We start from the raw sequence: 16,987 nt of genomic DNA on the forward strand, positions 1-16,987 counted from the left end.
GTGTGTAGTGTTATAGAAACACTATGAATCTGGTATAAAACAAGCACTCAGTAAATGATAGCTGTTAATTATAACCAGTAGTAGAGATAATGAATTCTATTAACCTTACATCTTCCTAAGATGTTTGTTACTATATCTTTAATTATGTGTAGTACCTGCTGAAAGGTAAGGATATTTGTGTGTATGTGGTTATATAAGTATGTGAAAAAAATAGGATTTGAGATTTTGTGTTTGAGTAGTTCTCCATGTCATAAGAGAAAACATTAAACATTTCAATTAGCAAGAATGTGAGAAAACTATGCAGATTACATGCAATCACAACAGCTTCATAGAGATGTGGGAAAGATCAAAGAAAATAGAAAACGTGGATGGAAAAGTCACTATTTTTTCATTAAATTTCAAAGCCATGCCAAGTTTTTGGGTTGAGGAAGGTTGAAAATTAAGGGGCCTAGAGCTATAGTTAGCCCTGAAATTGGAACCAGAACTATTTCTGAAATCTAAATTTGGCCATCCAAAAAGGTAGTAAGTATAGGTAACAAGTAGGGTGGTTCTGGGCTTTCTATTCAGTTGAGCAGTTCTGTCTGGGGGCACCCCACATATTCTTTTGATATTGGGTCTCCTCTCCCAGTTGGATTTTTGCCAGTAACAGTTATGGAATAGCCTTTAACATGACTATTTGTCCTCAGTGTCCAGTAACTCTTTGAGCTGGATGTATGTTGAATTGTCACTGACCTTCAGGTGCAGTTTTGCTCCTTTACTGGTAGGGTTGGTGACATAATGTACAGAGTGTAATTCGCTAAATTAAGTGCAAACTGCAGTTTCAATTTGAAGAACATTGTGAATCTTGTTAATTACTGATTCTTTCCTACAGGTTTGCCCATTTAGCAGCCGTAAAGCTACTAGAGGGGCTACAGAAATATGACATAGATGATGAGAATGAAATTGATGAAAATGATATAAAGTTTTTTTTAAGACATGGTGTTGAGGGAAGCACTGATGCCAAGGATGATTTATGTCTCAGTGAGTCGGATAAGACAGATGCCAGAAGTAAGTGTGCCAACTCTGTTGTGATTTATTGTTTAAGAAATGCCATAGCCAGTTTTTACCACAAATCTGGAAATTATTCTAAAGACATTTACCATCTGCAAAGTAAAATACTTTGATATTTTTTTGGGGGAACCAGACCTAGTACAAATATTTGTACTAGGGGTTTTTGAACACATAAAGAGTGTAAGACATGATCTCTGTCCCCCAAGGAGGAAAAAGTTACATAGGAGGAAAAATTACTTAAGTGGATCATAGGAAACAGGGAAATAAACATCTCAAGGATTTCCATGGTTAGTTGGCAAATGATTTTTACAGATAATAATAGCAAATATCTATTGAATATCTACCTTGTGCCAGACAGTGTTGTATTTATGATCTCAGGGTTGTGGGATCGAGCCCCATCTTGGCTTCACGCTTAGCGGTGAGTGTGCTTGAGATTCTCTCTCTCTCTCTCCCTCTGCCCTCCCCCCCCAGGCACATGCGCTTACACGTTTTCTCTCTCTCTGTCTCTCAAAAAAAAAAAAATCTTAAAAAAAAAAAAGACAGAACTGATAGGATTTGCTCATAGATTTGGATCTGAGGTGTTACAGAATGAGAATAATCAAGGTTGACTCTTAGATTCTTGGCCTGGGCTACTAGGTTGTGAGTTTAAAAAGACTGTTCTCTCAGGATGGAGTAGCAGGGGAGGCTTTTCAGAAGTGGAATTTGGACTTTTCCTTGAAGGGTGGCCAGAATTAATTAATTGATTAATTAATTAAACTTATTAGAGAGTGCATGCACATGATAAAGAGAGTGTAAGCAGAGGGAAGGGGCGGAGGGAGGGGGAGAAGCTGACTCCCCAGTGAACAGGGAGCCCAGCGAAGGGCTCAATCCTAGGACACTGAGATTATGACTTGAGCCGAAGGCAGACACTTAACCGACTGAGCCACCCAGTTGCCCTGAAGGGTGGCCAGAATTTAGATAGGCAAAAAAATAAAAAAGCATTGGGCGCCTGAGTGGCTCAGTTGGTTAAGCGACTGCCTTCGGCTCAGGTCATGATCCTGGAGTCCCGGGATCGAGTCCCGCATCAGGCTCCCTGCTCGGCAGGGAGTCTGCTTCTCCCTCTGACCCTCCTCCCTCTCATGCTCTCTGTCTCTCATTCTCTCTCTCAAATAAATAAATAAAATCTTTAAAAAAATAAAAATAAAAATAAAAAAAAATAAAAAAGCATTCTATTTATCCAACTTATATTCCAGTATATACTGTGTGCACAGCTCTAGGCTAAGGGACTAGAGCAGGACATCAGAAAAAGTCCTGCTTTCTGGAATTCAGAAAACATTCTGAACCTGCTCAATATAGTATTAAAATAAGTGACTGAAATTGTGCTTTATTAATTCTTTTTTTCTTTCCCATTATTCAACATAGGTTTATTGAATACCTGTTACACTGTTCTAGGTGTTAGGTTTACATTGGTGAACAGAGAGATAATTTTTCCGTATTTGCATAATTCTTTTTTTTTTAAGATTTTTTTTTTTTTTTTAAGTAATCTCTGTAGCCAGTGTGGGGCTCAAACCCACAACCCCAAGATCAAGAGTCACATACTTTACTGACTGAGCCAGCCAGGCACTCCCATATTTGTTTATTTCTTAAACTGATTTGATTTTTTTACTTTTTCAAGCTCTAAAAGTCTTGATATCCGCTCTTTGATTCCTACAATTAATAACATATTTGTTGGTGGGATTTCCTAAAATAGTGTTGTCATTTTATTATGAAATAAAAATTTATAACTATATAAAAATACATTTTATTTTTTCTCTCGTATGAATTGCATTATGGAGACATATATACCAAAGTTTTAATTTTCGTAATTAGCAATGAAGGACAATCTTACTTCATTAAATGATATCCTATTGTGCTTGGATTGCCATAACAATATACCATTGATTGAGTGGCTTAGAAATTTATTTTCTCACAGTTTTGGAGGTTGGAGGTCCCAGATCAGAGTCTGGCAGAATCTGTTTCTGGTGAGGTCTCTCTTTCTGGCTTGGAGACAGCCACCTTCTTTCTGTGTCCTCGCATGGTAGAAACTAAGCAAACTTTGGTGTGTTTTCTTATAAGGATACTAATCCCATTGGACCAGGGCCCCACCTTCATGACCTCATCTAACTAATTACCTCCCAGAGGCCCCATCTCCAAATACTATCACGTTAAGAATTAGGACTTCAACATATGAACTCAGAGGAGACATAAACATTGAGTCCATAACAAAGGATTAAACATTAAAGCACTCCAAATTAGTGAGTAAAAGTGGATGTGTTTCTGTCTCTTAAGGAGACATGTTACTAGGTTGATGCAAATAAATATTCAAGAATGAGCAGGACTTTGGCTTATTTTATTTTATATTATTGAACATACTGGATCTCATTTGATGTCTAGTAATTGGAGCAAATTTTAATTCCTCTAACATTTCTACTGGTGGTATGGCATAGAACTCTTGTGTCAGAACTTTCATTTTCCAAAATCCTAATGGTAATTATTTACATTTCCCTAGTGTTTTACACTCATAGAATACTTCTACATACATCATTCACAGTAAGCCTGTGAAATAGGTAATATCTCTGTTTTCTATCTCAAGAAAAGCTCATTTAGTAGAATATTCATATTTGATAGATAAATTCAGTTTATTTAAGTAATCTCTACACCCATTGTGGGTCTTGAACTCATGACCCTGAGATCAAGAGTCACACACTTTTCTGACTGAGCCAGCCAGGTGCCCCTAAAGAAATTGAAGTTCAAAAAAGCTAAATTACTTGTCCAGAGTCACCCAGTGACTGGAAGTAAGGCTTTCGGATTTTTCTATATAATGCTCTTATCACAACACAGATGGCCTCCTGACAGGAGTATTTTCATGCCGCATAACTCTATTTACTTCTTATGGTATTTGGTTAGAGAGCCATGGTTCATATGAATGAATGAGAAGAACTGTTTCAGTGGAGCTCTTTCATAGAAGAAAGGTGAGAAGGATCTATTTGAACTGAGGCTAATCAAAACAAAGGCAGCTGTATAAGTGGAGCTTGGGCATTGGATTCAGACATCAGAGCTTCACGACTTTCTAGCTTTGTTAATCTCTGAGCCTCAGTTTCCTCATCTATAAAAATGAGAATATTATAATGTCATTCCCACAGAATTATAAAGATTAAATTAATACACTAGCGAATGGGAAGTACTTAACCCGTAATAGAGGCTCAGTAAAGGTCCATTCCCTTCCTCTTGATCTGTGGAAAATATTTTTGGTTTTTCAGGCAGGAAGAACCAGTTGGACCAACTATGAACTATGGACCAGTTCTATGGACCAACATAGAACTGTGTTCTATAAGGAAAATTTCTAATTCATGTCTAGATTTTTAAAAATTTAAAATTAAGAAGATCGAATTGAAGTATAATGGATGTATAATATTAATTTCAGGTGTACAACATAGTAATTCAGTAATTGTGTACATTGTGAATGTTCACCATGATGTGTATTACACTATTATTGACTATATTCTCTGTTTTCATCCTGGTGACTTACTTACTTTATAACTGGACGTTTGTGCCTCTTAATCCTCTTCACCCATTTCACTCATCTCCCTACCCTGCTCCCCTTTGGCAGCCCCCAGTTCTCCATTTTTATGAGTCTGTTTCTCTCTTTGTTGTTGTTTGTTTGCAGTTTGTGACAACATGGATATACTTGGAGGGTATTATGCTAAGTGAAACAAGCCAGACAGAGTAAGACAAATACCATATGATTTTACTTGTATATGGAATATAAATAAACAAAACAGATGAACAAAGAAATAAAATTTGTAAGAGCTCCCAGAACATTGTCAGGCAGATTGCTACTCTCCAGGGGATGGTGAAAGCCTCTTCCCCAGTGAATGCAACCAAGGGAAGACCTGAAAATGCTGATATGAGGGGCTCCCGACACACAGCCCACCGAGATCACCCTGTAGTGAGGCTCAGAGTTAATGATCCTTTCAGTATTTCCAGATAACTTTATTTTAAAGAGCTTTGTGGTATATCTTGAAATCTGGGATTCTGATACCTCCAGCTTTGTCTTAAGGTTGCTTTCGCTACTCACAATTTTATGTACTTAACATATAAGTTTTAGGGTTATTTGTTCTAGTTCTGTGAAAAATAATATTGGTGTTTTGATAGGGATTGTATTGAATCTTGGATTGCTTTGGGTAGTATGGACATTATAACCATGAGTAAGATATGTCTTAACATTTGTTTATGTCGTCTCAGTTTCTTTCATCAGCATTTTATAGTTTTCAGAGTATCGGTCTTTTTTAAATTTTATTTTATTATGTTATGTTAGTCATCATACAATACATCATTAGTTTTTGATGTAGTGATCCATGAATCATTGTTTTCATATAACACCCAGCTCCATGCAGTACATGCCCTCCTTAATACCCATCATCAGGCTAACCCATCCCCCCACCCCCCCTCCCCCTAGAACCCTCAGTTTGTTTCTCAGAGTCCATAGTCTCTCATGGTTCATCTCTCCCTCTGATTCCCCCCCTTTCATTTTTCCCTTCCTTCTCCTAATGTCCTCCATGCTATTCCTTATGTTCCACAAATAAGTGAAGCCATATGATAATTGACTTTCTCTGCTTGACTTATTTCACTTAGCATAATCTCCTCCAGTCCCATCCATGTTGATGTAAAAGTTGGGTATTCATCCTTTCTGATGGCTGAGTGATATTCCGTTGTATATATGGGCCACATCTTTATCCATTCATCTGTTGAAGGGCATCTCAGCTCTTTCCACAGTTTGGCTATTGCGGACATTGCTGCTATGAACATTGGGGTGCATATGGCCCTTCTTTTCACTACAGCTGTGTCTTTGGGGTAAATACCCAGGAGTGCAATTGCTGGGTCATAGGGTAGCTCTATTTTAAATTTTTTGAGGAGCCTCCACACTGTTTTCCAAAGTGGCTGTACCAACTTGCATTCCCACCAACAGTGTAAGAGGGTTCCCCTTTCTCCACAACCTCTCCAACATTTGTTGTTTGTTGCCTTGTCAATTTTAGCCATTCTAACTGGTGTAAGGTGGTATCTCAATATGGTTTGGATTTGAATTTCCCTGATGGCTAATGATGATGAACATTTTTTCATGTGTCTGTTAGCCATTTGTGTGTCTTCTTTGGAGAAGTGTCTGTTCATGTCTTCTGCCCATTTTTGGACTTGATTGTTTTTTGGGTGTTGAGTTTGAGAAGTTCTTTAGAGATCTTGGATACCAGCCCATTATCTGTAGTGTCATTTGCAAATATCTTCTCTCATTCTGTGGGTTGCCTCTTTGTTTTGTTGACTGTTTCCTTTGCTGTGCAGAAGCTTTTTATCTTGATGAAGTCCCAAAAGTTCATTTTTGCTTTTGTTTCACTAGCCTTTGGAGATATATCTTGAAAGAAGTTGCTGTGGCTGATGTCAAAGAGGTCACTGCCTGTGTTCTCCACTAGGATTTTGATGGATTCCTGTCTCACATTGAGGTCTTTCATCCATTTTGAGTTTATCTTTGTGTATGGTGTTAGAGAATGGTCGAGTTTCATTCTTCTGCATGTGGCTGTCCAATTTTCCCAGCACCATTTATTGAAGAGACTGTCTTTTTTCCATTGCATATGTTTTCCTGCTTTGTCGAAGATTATTTGACCATAGAGTTGAGGGTCCATATCTGGGCTCTCTCTTCTGTTCCATTGGTCTATATGTCTGCTTTTGTGCCAGTACCATGCTGTCTTGGTGATCACTGCTTTGTAATACAGCTTGAAATCCGGCAACGTGATGCCCCCAGTTTTGTCTTTCACCTCCTTGGTTAAGTTTATTCCTGGATATCTTATTCTTTTCGGCGCAATTGTAAATGGAATTGTTTTCTTAATTTCTCTTTCTGCTACTTTAGTGTAAGAGATGCAGCTGATTTCTGGGGATTAATTTTGTATTGTGCAACTTTACTGATGTCATTTATTACTTGTGGTGGAGTCTTTAGGATTTTCTATGTATAGTATCATGTCATTTGTAAATAGTGACGATTTAACTTCTTCCTTACCAATTTGGATGTCTTTAAAATTTTTTGTTATTGTCTGATTGCTGTGGCTAGGACTTCCAGTACTATGTTGAATTGAAGTGGTGAGAGCGGACATCCTCATCTTGTTCCTAATCTTAGAGGGAAAGCTCTCAGTTTTTCAGCATTGAGTATTTTCTGAGTGGCAGGTTTGTCATATATGGTTTTTATTATATTCAGGTATGTCCCATCTAAATCCATTTTATTGAGAGGTTTTTTTTTTTTTTTATCATGAACAGATACTGCATTTTGTCGAATTCTTTTTTCTGCATTTATTGAGCTGTTCATATGGTTTTTATCCTTTATTTTGTTGATGTGGTGTATGTATCATGTTGATTTGCAAATATTGAACCACCCTTGCATCCCAGAATAAATCCCACTTGATTATGGTGAATGAGCCTTTTAACGTATTGTTCAGTATGGCTTGCTAATATTCCTTTGAGAATTTTTGCATCTATGTTTATCAGAGATATGGGCCTTTGGGTTTTTTTTGTTTTTTTGTTTTGTTTTTTGTTTTGTAGTGTCTCTGGTTTTGGTATTAGGGTAATGCTAGCTTTGTTGAATGTGGAAATTTTCCTTCCCTCTATTTTTGGGAATAGTTGGAGGAGAATAGGTATTAACTCTTGTTTAAATGTTTGGTGGAATTCACCTGTGAATACATCTGGTCCTGGACTTCTTTTTGTTGGGAGTTTTTTGATTACTGATTCAGTTTCATTACTGGTACTGGTCTGTTCAGATTTTCTACTTCTTCCTGATTCAGTTTTGAAAGTTTATATGTTTCTACAAATTTCTTCTAGGCACTTTGTTGGCATGTAATTTTTTGTAGTATTCTGTTATAACCCTTTGTATTTCTGTGGTGTTGGTTGTTACTTCTCTTTCATTTTGGATTTTACTTGTGTCCTCTCTCTCTCTTTTTTTTTGGTGAATCTGGCTAAAGTTTTTTTTTTTTTTTTTTAATTATGTTCAGTTGGTCACTATAGAGTACATCATTAGTTTTTGATGTGGTGTTCAATGTGGCTAAAGGTTTATCAGTTTTACCTTTTCACAGAACCAGCACTTGGTTTCATTGATCTTTTCTCTTGTGTTTCTTTTTTTTTTTTTAGTCTCTACTTCATTTATTTCTGCACTAATCTTTATTATTCCCTTCCTTCTACTAACTTTGGGCCTTGTTTGTTCTTTTTATAGTTCCTTTAGATATATGGTTAGATTATTTATTTAACATTTTTCTTGTTTTTTGAGGTAGGCTTGTTCTACTATAACTCTCCCTCTTAAAATTGCTTTTGCTACATTCCCAAAGATTTAGGACTGTTGTGTTTTCATTTCCATTTGCCTCCATTTTTTTTTTTTTTTTAAATTTCCTCCTTGATTTCTTTGTTGACCCATTGGTGGTTTTGTAGAATGTTGTTTGAAGCCTTCATGTGTTTGTGCTTTTTTCCACTTTTTTTTCCTTGGGATTTATTTCTAGTTTCATAATGTAGTTGAAAAATATGATGTAATTTCAGTATTCTTAAATGTATTGAGACTTATTTTGTGGCCTAACTTGATCTGTCCTGCAGAATGTTCCATGTGCGCTTGAAAATAATGTGTATTCTGTTGTTTTTGGAAAGAATGTTCTGTATATACCTGTTAAGTTCATTTGATCTAATGTATCATTGAAGGGCACTGTTTCCTTACTGATTTTCATCCTGGATGATCTATCCATTGATGTAAGTGAGGTTTTAAAATCCTCTACTCTTACTATATTACATTTATCCCTCATATCTGTTAGTATTTGCTTTATGTATTTAGCTGTTCCGATGTTGGGAGCACAGATATTTAGAGTTGTTATATCCTCTTGTTGTATTGACTTGTTAGTCATTATGTAATGCCCTTGTTGGTCTCTTGTTATAGTCTTTGTTTTAAAGTCTATTTTGTCTGATATAAATATTTCTACCTCAGCTTTTTTTTTTTTTCTTCAATTCCACTTTGTGGAATATCTTTTTCCATCCTTTCACTTTTAGTCTGTATGTGTCTTTAGATCTGAAGTGAGTTTATAGTTTTTGTTTTCAAGTCTATTTTACCTAAAAGAAATATTGCTACCCTAGCTTTCTTTCCTTTCCTTTCCCTCTCCCTCTTCTTTCCGCTTCCTTTGCATAGAATATCTTTTTCTGTCCTTGCACTTTCAGTCTTTATGTGTCTTCAGGTCTGAAGTGAGTTTACAGTTTTTGTTTTGTTTTAAAGTCTATTTTACCTGAAATAAGTATTGCTACCTCAGCTTTCTTTTCTTTTCTCTTCTCTTTTCCCTTCCCTTCCCTTTTTTCCTTCCTTCCTTCCTTTGCTTCCATTTGCATAGAATATCTTTTTCTGTCCTTCTACTTTCAGTCTGTATGTGTCTTTAGGTCTTAAGTGTGTCGCTTGTGGGCAGCATATAGATAGGTCTTATTTTTTTATCCATTCTGTCACCCTATGTAGTTTGGTTGGAGCATTTAGTCCATTTACATTCAAAGTAATTACTTTTTTTTTTTTAAGATTTTATTTATTTGAGAGAGAGAGAGCACAAATAGGGGGAGGGGCAGAGGTAGAGAGAGAGAGAATCTCAAGCAGACTTAGCTGAGTGCAGAGCCCGACTTGGGGCTCAATCTCACGACCCTGAGATCATGACCTGAGCCAAAACCAGGAGCGGACACTTAAGTGACTTAAGTGCCTCTATACCACATCTTCTTTATCCATTCATCAGTCAATGGACATTTGGGCTGTTTCCATAATTTGGTTATTGTAGATAATACTGCTATAAACACAGGGGTGCATGTATCCCTTTGAATTAGTATTTTTGCATTCTTTCGGTAAATACCTAGTAGTGTGATTGCTGGATTGTAGGGTAGTTCTATTTTTAACTTTTTGAGGAGCCTCCATACTGTTTTCCACTGTGGCATTGCCAGTGTGCATTCCCACCAACGGTGCAAGAGGGTTCCCTTTCTCCACATCCTCACCAACACCTGACGTTTCTTGGGTTTTTGATTTTAGCCATCTGACAGGTGTGAGGTGATAGCTCATTGTGCTTTTGAATTGCATTTCCCTGATGATAAGTGATATTGAGCATCTTTTCATGTGTCTGTTGGCCATCTGTATGTCTTCTTTGGAAAAATGTCTTTTCATGTCTTCTCCCCATCTTTAAATTAGATTTTTGGTTTTTTGGGTATCGAGTTTTATAAATTCTTTATATATTTTGGATACTAACCCTTTATCAGATATATCATGTACAAATATCTTCTCCCATTCCCTAGGTTGCCTTTTAGTTTTGTTGATTATTTCCTTGGCTGTACAGAAGCTCTTTATTTTGATATAGTCCCAATAGTTTATTTTTGCTTTTGTTTCCCTTGCCTCAGGACACATATCTAGAAAGAAGTTGTTATGGCCAGGGTCAAAGAAGTTACTGCCTGAGTTCTAGAATTTTTATGGTTTCATGTCTCACATTTAGGTCTTTAATCCATTTTGAATTTATTTTTGTGCATGGTGTTAGAAAGTGGCCTGTTTTATTCTTTTGGATGTTGCTGTCCTGTTTCCCGAACACCATTTGTTGAAGAGACATTCTTTTTCTCATTGGATATTCTTTCTTACTTTGTTGAAGATTAATTGGCCATATAGTTATAGGTTCATTTCTGGGTTTCCTATTCTGTTCCATTGATCTCTGTTTCTATTTTTGTGGCAGTGCCATACTGTTTTGATCACTACAGCTCTGTAATACAATTTGAAGTCCAGGATTGTGATGTCTCCAGCTTTGCTTTTCTTTTTCAAGGTTGCTTTGGCTATATGGGGTCTTTTGTGGTTCCATACAAGTTTTAGGATTGCTTGTTCTAGTTCTGTGAAAAATGCTGTTGATATTTTGATAGAGATTGCATTAGATGTGTAGATTGCTTTGGGTAGTACAGATATTTTAACAATATTTGTTCTTCCAATCCATGATCATGGAATGTCTTTCCATTTCTTTATGTCATCTTGAATTTCTTTCATCAGTGTTTCATAGTTTTCAGAGTACAGGTCTTTCATCTCTTTGGTTAGATTTATTCCTCAGTATCTTATTCTTTTTGGTGCAATTGTAAATGGGATTATTTTCTTAATTTTTCTGCTGCTTCTTTCTCTCTTTTGTTGAGCTTCATTGCTTTCCATTACTAGGTCATTAATTTATTCCTCTGTTTCTTCCAGCCTTCTGTTTATTATATCAAGTGTGTTTCTAATCCCACTTATTGCATTCTTCATCTCTAATTGATTCTTTTTTAACTCTTTTACCTCTGTGGTAAGTGTCTCACTGATGTTTTCCATTCTTTTCTCAAGTCCAGTGAGTGTTCCTATGATTATTGCTTTAACATGTTCCTCAGGCATGTTAATTACATATGTTTCACTTAGATCTCTAGCAATGGCCTTATCTTGTTCTTTGATTTTGGATAAATTCCTCTGTCTTCTCATTTTGTCTAATCTCTGCCTGCTTCTCTCTGTTAGAAAAGCCGATTGTTTCTCCTGTTCCTGGAAATAATGGCCTTATGAAGAAGAAGTCATGTATTGCCCAAGCCCTGGTGCTTTAGGAAGTGTCTCTGGTGTGTGCTGCGTGTAGTGTGCTGTTGTGTTTTGGCTGCTCTATCCGTCAGGCCAGTAGTCTGCAGAGGCTCTCCTTGCCTGCTGGGGGCAGTGTTTGGTCTCTGGCCTGAATGTGGCAAGTTTTAACTAGGTGTGCTTTGGTCTGCTTGTGAAGTGAGACCTGTCACCACCACCACTGGAACTGAAGTCTAGCAAAACTCTCTGGTTGGGAGATGGGGTATGGGCAGGAGTTTGTGCTGGTCTTCTAGGGGAGGGGCCTGCCATGCTGGGACTGAGGAATGCCTGACTGAGAAGGGCAGTTGCCCCAGAACACAAGGAGGTGGGGTTACTGTAAGCAAGTTAGGCAGCCAGTGTCCTGCTGTGGTGCTTTCTTGCAGGTGGCTCTGTGTTTATGCTGAGGGGCAGGGGAGGGAAATGGCTCCTTTGTTCCTGGGGTGATATCTCTGTGAATGCTTCCTCTCAGGGATACGCTCCAAGAAGAGCAAATAATTTCCCCACTGTGTGCCCTAGGTGTTCTTCAGATCACTGTTCACAGGCAGTCTGCCCCTGGGTTGTTTGCCTGCCTTCTCTCTAAGAGCAGCCCCTATGCTTCTGGATGCTTCCAAATCCCAGCCCACTGACACTTAAAACTCCAGGCTTTAATCCCCTCTGGTTGCAAGAATTCACAAAATTCAGCCCCTCTCACATTCCAAGCCAATGGCTATGGGAAATGTTCTAATTGTGCATTCCTCTTTGTGCTCCTCTCTCTTTTGCCTTTATCTGTGACCACGGCTCCCTCCCCTCCACAGCAGCCAGCATCTGTTTCCCCGCTAAAGCACATCTTTGCACTTCCTACCTACTTCAGTGTGAACTCTTCCCTACCTTTAGTTGTGGAGTTTGTTTTGCCATTCTTCAGATTTTTCTGGATGACTTAAGTGGATGATTTGATAGTTACCTCATTGTATTTGTGGGATAAGGCAAGCCTAGGGTACTCTTACTTTGCTCTATATATAGAGCACTTTCACATATATATATATATATATATATACGTATATCTATCTATCTATCTATCTCATATATATATATCATGCCATTCTCTTCTGGCTTGCCAAATTTCTGCTGAAAAAGCCACTGATAGCATTATGGGGTTTCCCTTGTATGTAACTATCTTCTTTTCTCTTGCTGCTTTTAAAATTCTCTCTCTGTCACTAGTTTTTGCCATTTTAATTACCGTGTGTCTTGGTGTGGACCTCCTTGGGTTGAACTTGTTGGGGGCTCTCTGTGCCTCGTGGATCTAGATTTCTTTTTCCTTCCCCAGATTCAGGAATTTTTCAGCTATTATCTCTTCAAATAAATTTTCCACCCCCTTCTCTCTCTCTCTTCTCCTTTTGTGATTTGTACAATGTGAATGTTATTACACTTGATGTTGTCACTGAGTTCCTTAAGTCTGTTCTCATTTTGTATTATTTTTTTCTATCACCTGTTCAGCTTGCTTGCTTTTTATTACTATGTCCCCCAGGTTACTGATCCATTTTTCTGCTTCCTCTAGTCTACTATTTATTCCATTTACTATATTTTTAATTTCATTTATTGAGCTCTTCATCTCTGATTGGTTCTTTTTTTATGTTTTCTATCTCTTTGTTAAGGGTCTCACTGATGTTCTCTACTGTCCTCAAGTCCAGTGAGTATCTGTATGATCATTACTTTAAGTTCTCTATCAGGCATATTTCTTATATCCATTTTGTTTAGGTCTCTTGTGGTTTTTTCCTGTTTTTTCATTTGGGATATAGTTCTCTGTCTTCTCATTTTGTCTACCTCTCTGTGTCTGTTTTTGTGTATTAGGAAAGTCAGCAATGTTTCCTGCTCTTGAAAGCAGTGGCTTTAAGAAGGATAGGTCCTATAGTGCCTTGCAGTGCAGCAACCCCTGTTCCCTGGCACTTCAGAGGATCTCCTTTGTGTATTGCATGCACCCTGCTGTTGTGTCCTGGCTGCTTTTTCCTTCAGTTCATCTGCAGAGCCTCACTTTGCCTATTGTGGACATCATTTGGTCCCCAGCCAGGGTGAGGTGCACAGTTTTAACAAGGTGAGCTCAGGTCTGCTTGCAAAATGAGACCTGCTTCTGCTGTGAGGATCAAGGCCCCACAAAATTCACTGGTTGGATGACATGGTGTTGGCAAGATTTTTGCAGGTCTTTTGGGAGAGAGGACTGAGGCAAAAAGTAGCTGAGAAGGGCAGATCTGCTGATACACAGGTGGGTGGGGCTTGGTGTAAGCAAGTTAGGTGCTGAATACTGGCTTTGTGCTGGCTCCTGCAGGCTCCCGCAGGTGGCCTTGTTTTTATGCTGGGGGGCAAGGGACGGAGAATGTGCCTGCCAGCTCCCTTTGTTTCTGGAGAGGTCTTCCTGTGAGCCCTACCCCTCCAGGACACTCCCTGACAGGAGTAAATAACTGTCCCTCCCATGTGCCCCTGGGTTTTTTTTTTTTTTTCTTTGTCAAAATGTTGATAGAATTTATTGACAATATGTTGTACCAAGAGTGACTTAGAAAGAAAAAGGCTTTCAAAAAGATTTCATGAGTGACATAACTTAATGTGCCTAATCACCAATTTTACCCTCCTCTCAAGTCCAGAGCACCACTCTACCTATATCTACAATGGAGGAGGGAGACATTATAGTCTGAGAACACTCTTACTGAAATCCCATGTGCCCCTGGGGTTTTTTAAACTGCTGCTTCTGGGTTATATATCTGCAGGCTGTTTGTACTGCTGTCTTTTTAAGGGGGAGGACTCAGCTTCCTATCACTCTCTAGGCTCTCCCAGAACTGAGCGCGCAGGGTTTTAAAATTCCATGCTTTAAGTCTCTCTGGTTTTTAGAACTCATAAAATTCAGCCCCTCTGGCTTTCAGTGCCAAATGTTGTGGGGTTTCATCTTCCTTATGTAGACTCCCCCGTGTGATAGTCTTTCTTGCCCTTCTCTGGACCGGTGTCTCCCTCCTGACTGTGGATGGTTGTGGTCCATTTTGCTCTCCACTGTGTCTCCTCCCTTCCTACCCTCTTTGGTGTGCCCTATTCTTTACCTTTAGTTGTGGAGTTTGTTCTGCATTCTTTGGTTCTTTTTCTGGGTTATTTATGCTGATGTGTTATCTAGTTGTATCCATGGGATGAGGTGAGCTTAGGGTCCTCTTACTTCACCATCTTCCCAACTTCCTTTCTAATCTCTGATATTTTAATTATTATGTGTCATGGTGTGGATGTCTTTGGGTTCATCTTTTTAAGAACTCTCTGAGTTCCCTAACCTGGATGTTTGTTTCCATCCCCACGTTATGGATGTTTTTAGCTATTACTTGTTCAAATAAGTTTTCTGTCTTTTTATCTCTTCTCCTTCCAGGACCCTATAATGCAAATATATGTTGTCCCAGAGATCCTTTAACCTATCCTCATTTTTTAAAGTTCTTTTTTTCTTTTTCTCTTCACCCTGGGTGCTCTCCATTATCCTGTCTCCCAGATTGTTGATCTGTTCTGTATTCTCTGATCCAATGTTGATTCTCTCTAGTGTTTTTTCATCTAATTTATTATATTCTTCAACTCTGTTTGGTTCTTTTTTATATTTTCTATCTCTTTGTTGAAGGTGTCACTGAGTTCATCCACTCTTCTGTCTGATGGGCATCTTTATGTCAATATTTTGAACAAGTTATCAGGCAGATTATTTATCCTCATTTCATTTAGGTTTTTTTTCTATAGTTTTATCTTGTTCTTTAATTTGATGCATATTCTTCCATCTCCTCATTTTGCTTGACTTTCTATGTTTGTTTCTATGAATTAGGCAGAACAGCTACTTCTCTTAAACTTGAAGGAATGGCCTTATGTAGGGATGTCCCCTGTATTGTCTGTGTGTGCCTGGTGACTTTGGCTGGCTGGCTGGATCTTTGGCTGGATGGAGGTCCTGGAGCACTCTGCTGGGGCTGCCCTTGTGGCATTGCCAGAGCAGAGGTTGGTGCAGGGCAAGGTATTCCTGGGGCTCTGGTTGCAGAGGGCATGCTGGGTGGACAGCTGAAGCTGAAGTGGGTGTGGCTCAGGGCTCTTTGCATTGAGGGCACCTTGGCAGGACAGGTAGAGCTTAAGTGGGTGGAAGGCAGGGTGTCCCACTGCTCTCAGCACAGAGTGTGCCCTGGCAGGAGGGCTGAAACCAAAGTGGGTGCAAATCAGGATGCCCCAAGGTACTCTGTTCAGGGGGTTCCCTGGTTTAGTGGCTGAAGCTGAGGTGGATGCAGGCCTGGGGGTTCCTTGCACTGTGCTGGGGATCCCCTGGCAAGTCATTCTGAGCCAGTGTAGTATGGGCCTTGATGTTCTAGAGCACTTTGAGCCTGTGTCATGTTGGCGAGGTGGCTGGAGCTGTAATGAGTGCTGACCAGAGTGTCCTGGTGTGCACCACATTGGGGCCCGTCTTGGTGGGGCTGGTGTGGGCTAGGGGCCCCGGCTTACTGAGGGGATAGGCTGGCTATGGCCATCAGATCCTGATTCCATCTGTGCTGTCGAGGTGGAGTGGGAATGTGAGCCGTGCAGCTTGCCAGCCCTTTTGATTCAGAGAGAGTTCCAACAGCTGCTCCACTGGTTGACAGGATTCTTTTTTTTTTTTTTTTTTTTAAAGATTTTATTTATTTATTTGACAGAGAGAGACAGCGAGAGCAGGAACACAAGCAGGGGGAGCGGGAGAGGGAGAAGCGGGCTTCCCGCCGAGCAGGGAGCCCGATGTGGGACTCGATCCCAGGACCCTGGGATCATGACCTGAGCCGAAGGCAGACGCTTAACGACTGAGCCACCCAGGCGCCCCTGGTTGACAGGATTCTAATGGTGGTTCCTTTATATTCTAGTTGCCTCTTTAAGCTTTGGCTTTTTTTCTGGGCCTTTGGGCAGACGAATCTGCTCATGGTTCCTCAGTAGTTAGTCCCTTCCCGCTGTAGTTCATAACATCAGGAATGGGGATTCCCTTCATTACCATGTCTCTGTCTCTCTTGCTGTTCTGTGTGTGGTCTCTCCATCTTTTGTTGTGCAGAAGCTGTTCAGTCAGCCCTCGGTTCTTATTCAGGAGCAACTGCTCTATAAATAGGTGTAGAGTTAGTGTGTTTGTGTAGGAGGTGAGTTTAGAGTCTTTCATTGCCATCTTAGACTGGAATCTTGCAAAAGTTTTTAATTTTGATGAAGTTCGGTTTATGTACTTTTTATTTTCTTATTTGTGCTTAAGTTACTCTTGGTGATTCTGTTGAGAATGAGCAAGTTGATTTGTAGACTTACAGTTTACTTCTGAAATTATTT

The 16,987-nt window shown here is 39.2% G+C and overlaps 1 protein-coding gene across 1 annotated transcript in view; it reads left to right on the forward strand.

The window, feature by feature from the left end:
- The window catches only part of ANKRD42 (ankyrin repeat domain 42), a 76,145-nt gene that overhangs the window by 49,500 nt on the left and 9,658 nt on the right, over positions 1-16,987 (forward strand). The window contains exon 8 of the mRNA XM_032393497.1: positions 872-1,047. Coding sequence (XP_032249388.1) covers positions 872-1,047 — 176 coding nt within the window. The remainder of the gene's footprint in view (positions 1-871; positions 1,048-16,987) is intronic.

This window comes from Phoca vitulina, unplaced genomic scaffold (assembly GCF_004348235.1).
Source record: "Phoca vitulina isolate PV1807 unplaced genomic scaffold, GSC_HSeal_1.0 scaffold74, whole genome shotgun sequence".
NCBI lineage: Eukaryota > Metazoa > Chordata > Mammalia > Carnivora > Phocidae > Phoca > Phoca vitulina.